Here is a 16,546-nt window from a genome sequence, read left to right on the forward strand (position 1 = left end):
AAATCCTACCTTCGCCTTTATAAAGGGGCCTGAGGAGAGGTGCCGGGGCTCTTCTGGAGCCCTCATGGGGGAGAGGGGGACAGGGGCTGTTCCGTCAGTGCTCTCACAGACCCGCAGCTGCACCGCCCTGCCCCTACCGCTGTGAAGACCCGGCTGCTTGCCCCAGCCTCTGCACCGCTGAGCCCTTCTCTCTCCAGTGCACTTAAGGACCCCTGCCCCCCACACTGCTCTCACATTCTCTCTCTCTCTCTCTCTCTCTCTCTCTCACACACACACACACACACACACACACACACACACACGCACAACTTCTTTCATACAGTATCTTTCATTCACCCTCAATATAGTCTTTCTTACAGTCTTTCTTGTGCTACATCTCTTTTCTCTCCCACATATAACTTTCTCTATCACCCCAGTCTTTTATGCATTCCTTCCCTCTCTCTGTTTCTCTATCTCTGTTTCTCTCCCTCTTCTGTCTCCACACCTCCCCTGGTGCATAACTGGAAACAAAGTGAGTTTGTTGTGACCGGTGGGGAAGAGAACGTTTGGAGGCAGTGGCCAGGGCGGCAGCAGCAGAGACAGGCTGGGGCCAGAAGCAGTGCCGGCAGCCGGAGACCTCAGCGCTCAGCTATTCCTGGGAGCAGGTAATGCCCAAGACAGGGCTGGTTCAGGCATCCTGCTCTCTGCCCTGTCTAATCTCTCCATTGATTGTTCCATTTATTTGTCTTGTTATTTGGCCTTGAAGGGAAAGGGGATTCCAAATTTAGGGAACAGTAGGCACAAGGATCCGAGGAGTGTGAGGTGTGTGGTCTGCTGTGGCTAGGTCCAGGGTATCTGGGATTGGGGGGTGGCTGGGGTCTGGGGTCAGGTTAACTGGGTTCCAGGGCATCTAGTTGAGAAACCTGATAGAACTTAAAAAGACAGGTAAGGTCTAGATCGCAAGGGAAGTTTTGGGCCAGGTCAGTGACCCTAAGCTCTAGGTAATACTCACCCATTGAAGGCTTTTCACTTGGAGATAACCTGATCAAATTTACATTTTAAAAGTTGTTCTTGAGCTCCGCTTGCTTCCATCCTCTCAGAATCAAATAGTCATAGCCTTCTCCCAATGTAAAGAAAAAATAAGGTTATTTGTTCAATTGTTAGTTTTTCTTCTATAAAATTTTAAGCTTTGTCTGCTAGCAAGGGTCAGCAATCCATAACCCAATGAAAAGATGATGTTTAAAGTAATAAAATACTTTATTTTATTCAGAAATAAAATTCATTTAAATAAATAAGGCAGATTGAGCTATATACAGATAAATTGATAATTTCTGCTAACAAAATTATTTCTAACTCAAATGCAAAATATTTTATGGTGCTGCTCAAAGAGCACCATGACTCCCAGGGGTGTGTCACGTGAACATGTTTGACATGTTTTAGGCAAACTTGTCTGCCACATAGGGAATAGGGGTGGATCAGGCAACCAGAGGCAGCAGTGACAGCGGGAGGCTCTTGCAGCGATAGCAACAGGAAATAAAGAGAACCTGAGCCAAGATGGTGGCAATGAGGAGCAAAAAAGGGAGAGCAAGGGAAAAATATTTAGGAAGCAAGGGAGAGAAGTTAGTGTCTGATTGGACATGAACGATAAGACAGAAAGAGGCTTCAGGAGTGAGTCTGATATTTCTTATCTGAATGGCTGGATGGTTAGGTGCTATCATTCAAAACAGAGAATGGCAGGAATAAGGGGCTGTTTTGAATCTATTGAGATTGATTTGAGGTGCAGAATTCCCAGGTGGAATAATCCAGTTGACAGTTGGAAATGCTCAATACAGGCAGGGCCCAGAGACATGGATGACCTCATCTACAGGGTGACATCATAAAGAACACAGGATGGCCCAAGAAAAGTACAGAAAGAGGAGAGAAGGTCAAGGAGAAATCTTGGGGAAGATGAAGATTTAAGTGAGACAGGCAAGAGGGGCCAGGGAACGATACCGAGGATTCCTTGAAGAGATAGGAAAAAATATCAAGAAAGTGTTGTGTTTTGAGAGCTAAGAGTAGCATTTCAGTTCAGAGGGAGCAGTCAGCCCCACTGATGCCCCAGAGAAATAAGACAGACCTGTTGGTTTGATTGGTTTTTTAACTTACTGGTTTGAGAATAAGATAACAAGAGCAATCTGAGGGCAGAGTTGTAAACTCAGGTGCATAGCATAAATGAGATTAGCAGGGAAGATTAGGGAGCAGTGGGGACTGTGGCAAACTAAAATACATATGCCCATAACATTGTGTGTCAACAATACTTAAATAAAAGAACTTTTAAAAATGTGTATGTCCACCTAAAGAAGGCAGCCATCACTCAGCTCTAGTTGATTATTGCCAAGCAGTAATGTAGGCATAGTCATCAGATCATCTGAATTTTCTTTTTTTTCCCTAGTATTTTAAAAATAATTTATGTATTTTTAAATTTACATCCAAGTTAGTTAGCATATAGTGCAACAATGATATCAGGAGTAGATTCCTTAATACCTCTTACCCATTTAACCCATCCCCCCCTCCTACAACCCCTCCAGCAACCCTGTTTGTTCTCTATATTACACAAAAAATCTTATGTTTTGTCCCCCTCCCTGTTTTTATATTATTTTTGCTTCCCTTCCCTTATGTTCATCTGTTTTGTATCTTAAAGTCCTCATAGGAGTGAAGTCGTATGATATTTGTTTTTCTCTAATTTCACTTAGCACAATAACCTCTAGTTCCATCCCCATAGTTGCGAATGGGAAGATTTCATTCTTTTTGACTGCCGAGCAGTACCCCAATGTGTGCGTGTGTGTGTGTGTGTGTCTATACACACACCACATCTTCTTTATCCATTTGTCTATCAGTGGATATTTGAGCTCTGTCCATATCTTGGCTATTGTTGATAGTGCTGCTATAAACATTGGGGTGCTTTGAAACAGCATACCTGTATCCCTTGGATAAGTCCCTAGTGGGAGCATCTGAATTTTCAAGAAAAGTCAGAAATGTGGATTGTTATGTGAAATCTCACAATTCCTTATGTTAGCAACAATTTCAAAAATGTTTATACTCCACGAGGGCTGAACTAAACATGCCTTTGAGCTGCCAGTTTGAAGTCTCTGCCTTAGTCAGTGTCCTTGAGAGTAGTGGTACTGAAAGAGTTGCAGCAGGTTGGAAAGTAACTGGGTAAGGAGGAAGTGGAGACAGCAAGTGTTGACCATTCCTTCAAAAAGTTGGGGGGAAAGGAGAGCAGGAGAGCTTGGAAGGCAGGCAGGGTCATGGAAGAGTGTTCTAGGGTAAGAAGAACTGTTTATAGGCTAGGAGAAAAAGAGTGGAGAGATGAAGTTGAAGACCAAAGTAAGGAAAGGTTGGTTGATAAAATAATGATCCAGCATAAGGGAATGAGTGGGGCCAGAGATTAAACTGGAAGGACTCCTTTGTTCAAAACTGGACTACAAAGTGACAAGGGTACAGGAGAACTAGAAGGGAGAAGGTGATGGAGCTTACATATAGAGACCGTTGTTTCCTTGATGAAGTGGGTAGGAGATGGATCAGAGGCTTGAAGAGAGGAGCAAAGGTTAGGAATGGCATCAAGGGACATGGAACACAGTGCTGACAAGAATGGGTGGGAGGTGGCTACACTTCTGAGACCTGCTGAGGTTGGAAATCTTTTATTTTCACCATTGGGTGGGGCTCATGAGCCTGGGTGCTGGGGCTGGTAGTAAAGGGGATCAGTACCTGCTACATTCTAGGCCCCATGTCATGTGTCTTATTCTCCTTACCTGAATCTCCTTGTTCCTGCCAACAACCCTGCTCACTCAGACTGAATTCACTTATGAGCAAGTGGCAACTCTGAGATATATACCCGTGTCTAGCTGGGTCGCAAGCCCACTGTGCACCTTGTCTCCACCATCCCATAGTACCACACTGCCTCTCCCTGTGCCTCCAGGACATTCCTGCAGAGAGGAAGACTGGGCCAATGAATTCTTGTTTGGGTGTTGGCTGCCTGGTTTTACTGGGAAGTCAAGGAGTAAGAGTGGGGAGTATGATGAAAAAGTAGTTGAAATTATTGACCATTGGGAAAGCATGGAGAAATCAGTGAGGGCCAGTGAGGATGATAAATTGAGGGGACAGAAGGGCTTGGAGGAGGGGAAAGACTTGATGAAGCCCAAGGGACCATTAATGAGAGACTGAACCAGGGCAGGCGCAAAGGGATTGGTGAGGAGGGACATATTTTTGAAAACTTTCCTTATGAGGGTGAAGATAAGAGAAAGTGGTAAGTAAGGTGAAGGTGACTCCAGGGTGTCTAGCCCATACAGTTGGTGGACAGTTATGCCCTTAACCAAAACATTCCACATCATCATCTCTTGCTCACCATGCTCTAGACACAATGGCTAGCCCATTCTCACTTCAGGGTCTTTGAAACACCCAGAGCACTCTTTTTCCAGAGATGCAGAAGAAGCTTATTCTTATCTTCCAAGTCACAACTCAAACACATGCTCCTCAGAGAGGTCTTTATTAACCAATCTATCTAATGTATTTCTCTCCTTTTTTTCCCCCAAATGTTTATCACTCCCTGAAATGATCATTTATGCATTTGTTTACTTATTTCTGCAGCTAGAGCAGACATTCAAGAGAACAAGGATGTATGAGCCTTCTTCACAGTTTTGTTTTGAAACAAAGCCTGGCACATAGTAGACTTCCATGAAATATTGAGAGAAAGGAAAGAAGGAAGGGAGGCAGGAAGGGGAAGCATGTTTGGGGAAGGGTACATCCTCAGTGTTAGAATCCTGACTTTTGAGGTGCCTGAGAGACATCTAGGAGGTGACATCTAGTTGGCAGTTGGAAAGCAGACCAGGAGCTCAGGAATACGTTGTCACTTTGCCCATGAAGAAGGTGGGCCCACGTGGCACATGGGTACAAGAACATCCTTTTGCAGAGCTGACTGCCCCTTCAAGGCCAACACTGGTAGTTAACTGGTCTGGAGCCCAGTGGGAAAAGGAGTCCTTCTGTGTTTGTTATGCTGAAGTCAGGTCAGAGTTTTTCTCACTTCTCACTTTTCTGTTTCCTATCCTTGCTTCTTCCTAGCTTTGGCCATTTTCTATCCCTCTTTGTTGTCAGCTACAAGACCCTGGAGACTGAATGCAGACTAAATCCTTCATTCCATTTATCTCAAAGAATATCTCACCCACATCCAACCACCGAGGCCTGAGTCTAGCTTTGCCCAGAAGCTGGGCTTAGTTTTACTAAATTAGGAAATACTTTTCTCTAGAACCTGACTCCTGCTCCATTTCAATTGGCCCTGCAGCCCTCTGCCTCTCCCAGGCCACTCAGCAGACCCTGCTGCCCTCTTTCTGTAGGGTCTCCAGCTGCTGAGCAGCTCCAGGACATCCTGGGGGAGGAAGATGAGGCTCCCAACCCTACCCTCTTCACAGAGATGGACACTCTGCAGCATGATGGAGACCAGATGGAGTGGAAGGAGTCAGCCAGGTAAGGTGGAGTCCCAAGGGAAGGGGGGAGGGGGATTCCTCCTACAGTCTGCCTGGGGCCCAGGCTGAGCTGACCCTCCTGGTGGGAAGGACACTTGGCCAGTGGCATCTTGCACCTTAAGTCTGCTGGGGCACTTTCTGGCCCCTAAAGACTTCCCCTTCTGCCTTCCAGAACTGGGCTGGACACTAAGGGGCAACAACTTCTTTGTCTTTATTCTCAAAGAAGTTAAAATCAAAGTGGAAAAATAGAACGACATCCACGAGACCATGAGAGAATAATACAAGACATATATTCTTTCTTGTCAAATGGTTCAAACTAAATGCTATAGGAGAAGGGAAAGCACCAAGGGGGCTGGGGTAGGCAGGGAGGGCTTCATGGAGGAAGGAAAGTGTATGCCATAAAAAAGTCCAGGTGGAGTGAGTGGTCCAGCGGGCTTCTGAAAAAAAGAGACTGCAGAATTTGGGGTGGGACACAATGGAGCTCTGGAGGCACATGCCAGAGGCATAGGAGCTATGTATATAGGTCAGTAGAAGGAAGAGAAGAGTCAGAAGGCTGGAAGGGAACCACGTGGTGAAGTCATGCAGCCAAAGAGGATTGGAGTAAGGAGTAGTGCTGGCCATACCCAGTGCTTGGGACAGAGTGCTCTGGTCAGCAACACCAAATGATGCCAACAGTCCAGGAGAAAAAAAAAAAAAAAGGAAGGAGGCAGCAAGAAGAGCCAATGAGAGAGAAGGGACCCTGGGAAGGAAGCTGAGAAAGTCCAGAAGATGAACCATACCAATGTTTCTCAACCTTTTTTTTTTTTTTTTTGTATTAATGTGCCTCTCACCCCTAAGAAATTTTAATTTCAGTTAAATTTATTAAATTAGGAATTGATTTAACTTATTTCTAATGAGAGAAATTGAATACTAAGGAACATGATTCTGTGAGGTAGGCTTGAACTTTGGAGTGTATACCTAAAATTTTTTGCTCTCCCAAGACCCCTTTGGGGCTGATATTGCCCCGGTTGAGAATGCATGGACTAACTGCCACCTGTGTCCAGGACTTTTTCTCCCTGGGAGCCACCAGGACACTCAGATCCTGGAAGCTGCTCCAGCCATGGCCTAGGATCTTCCCTCACCCACCAACCTCACTCACCTGGGAAGTTAGTTGCTCTGTAGAGCGAAGAAGAGGAAGTTTGGACATTGCCAAGCCTCCCCCTTTTAATCTCTCCTGGAACAAAAGGCCACTGGGTGGACTAACAAATCCTTGCAGTCCCCAGGGAAGGAATGAATTCCTAGCCTCATCCAATCCTGGTCTAGAAGCCCCTGTGCTTATCAACCATTCAGTGAGCTCTTCTGTATGCTAAATAATTTATGGGCTCATTTCCCTTAAGCTGCACAATAGCCCTAAGGAGGTGGGAACTATTATTATCCCCATTTTATAGATGAGGATATGGAGGTTTAGAAGGGCAAATAGCTTATAAGGGTCAGATTATGCAGGTAGCTGAGTCTAGTTCTAGCCCAAGCCTGTCTGACCCTAACTTGAGGGCTTATGCCCTTTGTAATGCTTTCCCCATTTTTTAAAGCTACCTCCCTGCCTTTCCTCCAACTTCCAGGGACTCTGTTTGGATTTCCATGGGAATACATAAGTCTGGAGGCAATTCCACTGGGATGAGAAATAAATGGAGAATGCTACAGAGACCAAAGCATCTATTCAGGGCTGAGAAGAGAGGATAAGACATTTCGAATGACCAGGGCGCAGTCTGGGCTACTGTGGCTTAATGCCTCTGAGGAGCTAGTGCTTCCTCTCCCTTTCTTGGCCAAGGTGGGCAAACAGAAAGAAGGAACATTGAGAAGGGTCTTCTCAGAGACGCAGTAAGGAGAGAGTGCCTTCTTGCCACAGGCAAGGTCTGCATCCAGGACCCCGGACCCCTGCCAACAACTGCCAGGACCAGACCTTCCATGAGGGTCTATCACACATATATGCACAGAGCCTTTGCTAAGAAGTTCTCAGGGCCCTCAGAGACCTGATTCTCTGTCATCATAGACAATATAGTGCATCTAGTCTCTCTGAGAATGAATCCATAGAACTTACTACAGTATAGACTCTATAATGAAACTGATAAACTGTAGGTGATGATGTTTCTAGAAGGAGGCTCCTCCTGAAATATAAAGGGGTCTGATTTGACAGTTGCCATCTGTAAGCTGGTGGGTTTCCTCTCAAGGTAGGCTTTCTGAGGATAGCATTTGAGGAGATCCTGGAAGGGTCCTGAGTGGACCTCAAACCAATAATGAGAGGACAGTCATGGCTAAAGGAAGTCCAAATGGCTGAACCAAATTCTAGGCAGATATGAAAGAGAAGTAGCTTGGGGGTCAACTTGGAGGCAGGAAAAAGTGGGCGAGGATGAGCTCAGGCTTCCCTACCGCCCCCTTCTCTACCTGGTCTCCTTTAATGTTTTCTCCAGCTAACCCCATCAGGTTTCCAGCTCACTGTTGGAGGTATGACCAGCAAGGAAGGTCAAGGGAAAGGCTTGACCAGTGGCCGACAAGTTCACCTTGGCCTGAACAGTTGTGCTGGAGACACCTCCAGGCAAACTGCAACAGTAGAGGTGCTTGGGGCCAGGCCACACCCCCACAAAAGAATGGGAAGCATTTCCCTCAGCTGACAGGCTGTGAGATCTACTCTGGGAAGCCAGAGGTCTTAGAAGTTTCCAGAATCCAAGAATCTGCAAATCCTAGTGGGTTCTGGGGCTCCTTGGGGTAACAGGAGAAAATGATGGTGTTTGAGGGGTTGACAACCCCTCACACAGACACTCAGGCCCTGGGAGGGTTGCAGGCCTATACCCACATCAAAGAGAATGGAGGAGGGGACTCTTTAATAAAAGTACTTAATTTGCTGCAGGAGTGTTTGCTTTATTGAGTTAGGAGATTAACAGAGTAAAAATCTCAAATCCGCAAGGAATTTTCCCTGGTGGTGCTTTGTCAGGGGTTATTAGTTTGGGGGATGTTTTGAGCCCTTGGAGAAGGTGTCACCCCTGGATGGATTTAAATGGCTTTTTGAGCTCCACTGAAGCTTTGCTCCTGTGCACATGATGGGAACTGTGTGTGCAGGCGGCATTTCTGATGTGATCAATGCTGGTAGGTCAGGCTGTTAATAAGATAGATTTTTTACTAACCCAGTCTCTTTAGCCTTCCCAGGAGGAAAATGCAGCTGGCTGTTTGCTGATATTGACCTTGCCTGAAGGGAGGGCTGGGTCAGGTGGGTGGGAGCACACAACCCCCTCACTTCTAGCAAACAGTTTACCCAGAATTCCATCCTCTGACAGGAGTCTGCCTGGCTGTAAGGACAGAAAGAGAAGGAGAATGACCTAGGCTGGAACCCATCCAAGAATGGAGAGCCCTCTGGGGTTACTCAGAAATAGCCAGAGCTTAGAGTCTTCTAAGAGTTCTGAAAGCAAATTCCAAATCCAAGCTGCCTCTGATCTCAACTCAGAGAAGACCAAAAGAGCAAACTTTCCTGAGGTTCTGAAGAGACACAAATGTGTTGAGACACAAATGTGTTGAGAACATTCCTGCAATGACCAGGAAAGGGCAGAAGGAAGGGCAAGAAAAGTGGGTCAGCTTAGTGGGTCAGCTTAGTTGGGTCAAACCATATCAGTATATTTTCAAAAGCATCCTATGTGTGGAGATGTTTGCACACTCCACGTGTGATGGAGGGGAAAGCCTGAACTTTGCCTCCACTTTGAAACTGCTCCCACTTAAGATCTTGTAGAATGTCCTCCTAGTATCATTTCCCTGTTTAGTCTGGAGTAGAATGCACCCCCAGACCACTGGTCTCACCACTCACCTGGGATCATGCTTATGGGGCCAGAACTGCCTACTGTATATGGATTAAAGCAGAGTAGGAAGCTGAGAACTCTTAGCACAGAAGTCAGTAAACCTCCTTCATTCATTTAACATATTTACAAAGTGTTTTACTGTCTGTAAACCTGAGCCAAGTGCTGGAGATACAGAAATGAACATGGCAGATGCCATCCCTGCTGACTTGGGCTTTCAGTCTAATGGGGCACAAAAGTGGATAAACAGGCATTTGACGATGGGGTTCTGTGAAAGCACAGTGTAGGGACACCTGGCCCAGACATCAGGGGTTAAGGAAGACATCCAGGAGAAAAATGGTGTTCACACTGAGACTTGAAAGATGGCCCAAAGTTAACCAGGAGAGGTTATGGAAGGGGGAAGAGTAGAGGCCCCTGGAACACAGAGGAAGGGGTAGAAATTCCCTGTGGCTGTGTTACAGAGTATGGGCCAATTGTGGAGGACTTATGCAGACCATGTTGTTGAGCTTGAACTTGATGCTGAGAGCTTTGGAGGACCACTGAGGGGGAGAGGAGCAGGACTGTGTATTTGAGAGAGGCCACTCTGGCTTCAATGTGGAGAATGTAAGAAGGAAAAAGGGGGCAAGACTGGGCCTGTTAGGAGACTGCACTAGGTGAGAGATGAGACCCTGGACTGAGATGTTGGCAGTGGGAACAGAGAGAAGGGGTGGATTTGAGACATTTTTTTTTGAGCATAATAACTACATATTATTAATATATAACAGTTATATATTAATATATATTGCTTTTAAATACATTTTTTAGAGCAGTTTTAGATTCACAACAAAATTGAGAAGGTACAGAGTTCCCATATGTGCCCTGCCCCTGAACATGCATAGCCTCCCTTGTGACTGACATCCTCCATGACAGCAGTACATTTGCCACTATTGATGAGCCTACATCACCCAAAGTCCATAGTTTACAATAGGTTCTCTCTTGGTGTTGTACCTCCTATGGGTTTGGACACATGTATAAAGACATGTGTCCAGCATTATAGTATTATACACGGTAGTTTCACTGCCCTAAAAATCTGCTTACTCATCTCTCTCTCCTCCCCAATCCCTGGCAACCACTGATCTTTTTACAGGATTTGAGACCTATCTTAAAAGGTAGAATTGACAGGACTTAATGACAGATGGCATGTTGGGGAGCAGGATAGTCAGGGAGATGCCCAGATTTCCAGCTTAAGCAAGTGGGTGACTTATGGTAGCAATTTAGGAAACACAAGAGGAGTAGCAAGTTTTCATAGTGTTGAGTGATTTGTTTTGTTTTGGTGGAGGTTGTTGATGAATTCTTTCTGGACATGTTCTGTTTGGGGAAACTCCAAGTGAAGACGTCCAGCAGGTCATCATATAGACGTGGAGGTCTGGAGATCAGCAGGGAGGCATGGATTTGTGAGTGATGAGCATCTAGATAGGAATTAAACCCATAGAAAAGGAGAGTTTCCAGGGCAGGACCCGCAGGTCACTCACATTTAAGGGATGGGCAGAGGAAATGGAACCCACAGTGGAGACTGTAGAGTGGCCCGAGAGGTTGGAGGGGAACGCAAGGAGTGCTGTGTACTAGAAACCAGGGGCAGGGAGACGTTCAAGATGGAAGGAGTGGCCAAAAGTGGGGGAAGAACTGAAGAGTATCCAGAGGGTGTAGAGATGAGAGCAGTCTCAGAGGTGGGATGGGGCAGCAGGTGGAGAAGAGAGTCGGAATGACGAGGGTGGGTCCAGTTGAACAGTTCCTGCAAGATGCTTGTCTATGAAAGGCAGCGGTTAGAGAGGTCTCTCAAGGGAGGCTTTTGTTCTTTGTGAGCATGATAAATCTGAGCACACTGACTGTTGATGGAAAGGAGCCAGGTGAAGGAGAGTGGTTTAAAGATGCAAGAAGAGTCAGAGGGGAGCTGTTGGGTGGAGGCTGCAGGGCCCTGAGCCCACAGCTAGGAAGGCTGCATCCCTTTCGTGTGACAGGCCCCAAGGAGCAGAGGCAGGGTGGCTGCAGTGAGGCTTGGGGGATCCTAGCAGGAGTGGAGGCAGTTACCAGACCCGTCTCTCATCGGAGGAGTGAGGAGAGCAGAAGAGCTCCTACAGGAGCTGCAGGTTGCCAGGTGGTTCTGAGGCAGGTGAGCAGTGCCTGAGGCCTCCTGTTTTATTGCAATGGAGCCATGTATGGAGATTTGTGGTCAGACGAAAGTTTTTAAGGTTGTTTGACTTTGGATGCTTATTTCCTCGTCTGAATAATCACACTGTTATTATCAAGCTGTTTTCATGTCTAATATCTAACATGGTCCTTCCCCGTCCTTCCGCTAGTCAAACACTGATACCTGACACTTATTCCGGGCAAGTGGGAAAAAGTGATTGTATATGAATCAGAACTTGGATCAAGGCCCAGGTAGAAGTGGGAAAGTTCCCCCAGGCCTCAGAGGCCCTGGTTGCAGCTAGTGCTCTTACCTGCAAGCTGTGTAAACACAGAACAGGGGCTATGCCAGGGTGTCTGTCCCCCAGGGATTTAGTGATCACTTACAGTTACCACAGCTCAAGGTGGGGGCTGAATGAGGCCTAACACACCGAGAGGGGCCACCTTCAAAGGGCCTGCTGTCAGGTGGGGGAAGCCCCAGTCTGCACCTGTGCACAGCAGTGACACAAGACCATCACCTGGTGGACTCAGGGTTGTAAGATAGGATTCGCTGTCCAGTGAGTGGGATAGGAAGGCTAGGTATGTGAGGAGAGAGGGCAGGACTCTTCCCGGGTGTGGCTTGACTGGCTAGCACTTCCTCAGAACCTCTAGAGGCTGGTCAGCAGGAAGGATCACCTCCCCACAACTGGGGATGTCCTCAGGTGGTTCCCACAGATGTAGTTGTCAAGAAGGGAGAAACCCCACCATCAGACCACCTTGTTTGCTGAGATACCAGTTGATTCATCCACATGTATATTTGTATATAAATATGTATTCATCTAAATATATAATACTTTTAAATACCTAAATAGTATTAAATATCTAATAGTATTGGTTTTATACATCAATCCTTGTGATTTGTTTTGGCTACATTCTTTGTGTAATGTTTTGTTTAACATTAGTCAATATCCTTGGACCTAATCATCTCTGGGATATATAAAGACAAATTTTCGAGCCTTGTCTGGGATGGAAACAACTTTTTATATTATTTCAGATATATTTTTTAAAGTAGGCTCCATGCCCAACGTGGGGCTTGAACTCACAACCCTGAGATTAAGAGTCAGATGTTCTACTGACTGAACCATCCAGGTACTCCACTTCATATACACTAATGGTTTCTCACACATCTCTGTGAACATTTTTATTGGCCCATAAGAGAATTAACACTGGTCTTTGGTTTCTGCTGGAAAATTCAAGGTGTTAATATGACTCAAAGTTAATTAAGTTAAATGGCTTTGCTGGATGATAGGGAAGAACTCACATTCATGTTACTTTTAAGAAATGAATCTGTTACAGTCACAAAATTTATTACCAACTAGCCCTAGTAGCAAGCAGAAACACTATGTATGCCTTGATACTTTGTAACTGATACATGGAAGTCAAGTCTTTAGACAATGGGTGATGGGATAGGAATGAGAGAGTTACAAAATAAAGTCAGTGAGGCCATGTAGATGGAGAATTACCACAGTGTGGGCATGTACTTTTCAACTTTTAAGTGAGTAAACATAACTTCATCTAAACAATAAAATCATACAAATATAAGTCTTAAATGTTTAGAAGCAACATAACCTTAACATTAAAGTTTACATTCTATAGATTACATTTTTTTTAATCTTAAATTTTTTTTAAATGTTTATTTTTGAGAGAGAGAGAGAGAGTATGATTGGGGGAGGATCAGAGAGAGAGGGAGACACAGAATCTGAAGTAGCTCCAGGTTCTGAGCTGTCAGCACAGTGTGATGTGGAGCTCAAACCCACAAACCTCAAGATCATGACCCGAGCCAAAGTCAGACTCTTAACTGACTGAGCCACACAGGCACCCCTTAATCTTTGAATTAGGGTGTTCTGAGAGGAATTTTTTGTTAAGTTTACTTATTTATTTTGAGAGAGAGAATGTGCACAAGCTGGGGAGGGTCAGAGAGAGAGCAGGAGAGAGAGAATCCCAAGTAGGCTCTGCAGTGTCACCTCAGAGCCTGACACAGGGCTTGATATCTTCTAAGGGGAGTTTTTGCAAAGAAATTAACGAGAACTCAATTTAATGGTAATTATATGCAAAATAAGCACAGAAAGAAAGGACCTTCACCCCAATCAAAATGTTTGTCTATATTCTCCAGATTTTACTCTTAGTTGACCACACATAATGGCCTGTTCATTGTCCTCTTAAAGACCGGGTCTTCCTTATAAAAAGTCCTAATGTCTGATTCTCAGGCCCCTGAGATTCTAATGTCATTAGTCTGGTGTTCAGCATCAGATGTTGGAATCTTTAGTAAGCTCCCAGATGACACTAATGCAATGGAGATGAAGAGCCATGGATACACTAGCCAGTACAGGGCCAGCGGGGGTTATACTTTGAGTCTCCGTCTGAAGATGGAGCTAGAATTCAGGTCTCCTAGTGTTTAGCCCTTTCCAGGGCCTACAAGGAGAACCTCCTTCTTTGTCTCACATCTTGGGGTTGAGTGTTGGAAAGCCTTGGCTGTACCTGGTAGTTTGCCCCATGACGCTTTCCATCACTCTTGGTGTTAACAGCGACCTCTCTAATTGTATCTGTGACCGAGTTCCTAGTCACAGAAAAGCCCTCAGTTCCAGACCCTCTTTGCGTGACAGAGAACTGCTTTCTGTGACATGTGACTCTTTAATGTTCTGTTCAACTCCATCCCAGAAGGGAGAGGGGGCATCTGGTGCCCTGCCCTGCCCTGCCCTGGCCTGGACAAAATCCCTAGAGTTCTTTTCCAGTCTGGAGATTTGCTTTCCACTTGACCTGGTTCTCCAACTCTAATTCCCCACTTTTTGAAGCCAACTGTGGTGTAAAGTTCACTTCACAATAAATTGTTTGGGATTACACAACCATTTTATCAGGTTTCTGAGCATTTTCAAGCCAGGCTTTGGTCAAAGGCTTTTTAAAAGGCCCATTCCTTTATTCATTCTGAAAAGTGGTTAAGCATTTTATTAAGGAAAATTTAAACATACATGAAAACAGTACATGGTAGAATGAATCCCACGTATCCATCACCCAGCTTAAGTGGTTACCAGCTAACTCATGGCCAATCTTGTGTCTCTATCCTTTCATTGCTATCTGCCCCCCCACCCCAACCCCCACTGGATCGTACTAATAAATCCCATGCACCATATCATTCCACTTGCAAATATTTCAGTGTGTGTTTCTAAAAGATAAGGCCTCTTCCTTTCTTTCCCATTTTTTTTCTAACTGTGGTAAAATATACTTAACATAATGGGTACCATCTTAGATATTTTTTAGGTGTGTAGTTCAGTGATTTTTAAATACATTCACAATGTTGTATAACCATTACCACTATCGATCCTCATGGCCCTTTTAACTTATAAAACTGAAACCAGGTACCCATTGAACAATAAGTCCTCCTATACTCCCCCCATCCAGCTCCTGGAAACCACAATTTTACTTTCTGTCTTCATGATTTTGACTACTCTACATGCCTCATAGGAATGGAGTCATACTGTATTTGTCTTTTCATGCCTGGTTTATTTCACTTTGGATAATATCCTCAAGGTTCATCCATGTTGTAAGATGTGCCAGAATTTCCTTCCTTTTTAAGGCTCAGTAATATCCCATGAATATACTGCATTTGGCTTATCCGTTCATCAATTGGTGGACACTTGGGCTGCTTCCACATTTTAGCTATTGTAAATGATGCTGCTGTGACCATGGGTCTTCAACCACAGACCATCTTCAGAACCCTGTTTTCAATTAATTTGGGGATAAAGGCCTCTTTCTATTTAATACAACTATAATACCACTGTCACATTTTTTTAAAAGGACACTAATTTTTTATTTTCACAGAATTATCTAGGCAGTGTCTGTATCTCCCAGATCATCTCATGTTTTTTTTTTTTTTTTTAAATGTTTTATTTATTTCTAGGAGAGAGAGAGAGAGACAGCATGAGCAGGGGAGGGTCAGAGAGAGAGGTAGTCACAGACTCAAACAGGCTCCAGGCTCTGAGCTGGCAGTCAGCACAGAGCCCAATGCGGGGCTCGAACCCACGAACCGCGCGATCATGACCTAAGCGAAAGTCAGACGCTTAACCGACTAAGCCACCCAGGCGCCCCCATCTCATGTTTTTAAAATATAATTGGTCCACATGCTGCATTGGGGAGATATGTCTCTGAAGTCATTCTCTATAGGCCTCTCCTTTATTTTTCCCTTGTGATTATTGTCATTGCTAAAGAAACGACATCATTTGTCCTATATGTTTTCCACATTCTGTATTCTGTTGTGTCTCTGTGATGATGCTTAACCTGTTTTTCTGACCCTGCATTTCCTGTAAATCAGTGGTTGGGTCCAGGTTTTTCTGATTCCTATCTGAGGTGTCTGCTTCTATCCGGAGGCAGCTCCTGCCCCACTGATCTGTGTGTGTGTGTGTGTAATGTTACTAGACTATGATGGTCATTGCTTAGATCATTCTCAGTATTTTTAAACATGCTTAAACTCTATGATTGTGTCTTTTCCCCAATCATTTCCTTATAACTAGACTTCACTCAAAGTGACCAGTGAGGCCTCACTGCCCTCAAGCAGGTAGGAGTAAGCATTTAATGATTGCAAGGGAACACCAGTGAGGAAACCATGGTCCCTGCCCCAAGAAATTTGATGTCTGTTTGGGGAAGCAGGTATATATCAAAATAGCCAGGAAACACAACTGACTACAATTAATTGTTTATTTTAGCCTCTGAGCCCCAATAGTCAGGAACTTTACGTAGAATAGTCTATAGCAGAGTTGCCTGAGTCCCACTCAGGTAGTCTGATGTGATAGATCTAGATAGATCTGGAAATCAAGATTTCTAGGATAGATCTAGAAATCAAGATTTTAAAAGCATCTGAGGTATTTTTCTATGCAACCAAATTTAAGAATCATCATCTTAAGACAGTGGTTCTTTTAAATTTTTTAAAAAATGTTTATTCATTTTTTTTTTAATATTTTATTTATTTCTAGGAGGGAGAGAGACAGCGTGAGCAGGGGGGGGGCAGAGAGGGAGGGAGACACAGACTGAAACAGGCTCCAGGCTCTGAGCTGGCAG

The 16,546-nt window shown here is 44.8% G+C and overlaps 1 protein-coding gene across 1 annotated transcript in view; it reads left to right on the forward strand.

Moving 5' to 3' along the window:
• SLC4A5 (solute carrier family 4 member 5) overlaps window positions 1-16,546 on the forward strand; it is a 110,148-nt gene that overhangs the window by 42,682 nt on the left and 50,920 nt on the right. The window contains exon 6 of the mRNA XM_039240142.1: window positions 5,349-5,478. Within this exon, the coding sequence (XP_039096073.1) occupies window positions 5,349-5,478 (130 nt within the window). The remainder of the gene's footprint in view (window positions 1-5,348; window positions 5,479-16,546) is intronic.

Source organism: Hyaena hyaena, unplaced genomic scaffold, assembly GCF_003009895.1.
Source record: "Hyaena hyaena isolate Hyena2069 unplaced genomic scaffold, ASM300989v1 scaffold_168, whole genome shotgun sequence".
NCBI lineage: Eukaryota > Metazoa > Chordata > Mammalia > Carnivora > Hyaenidae > Hyaena > Hyaena hyaena.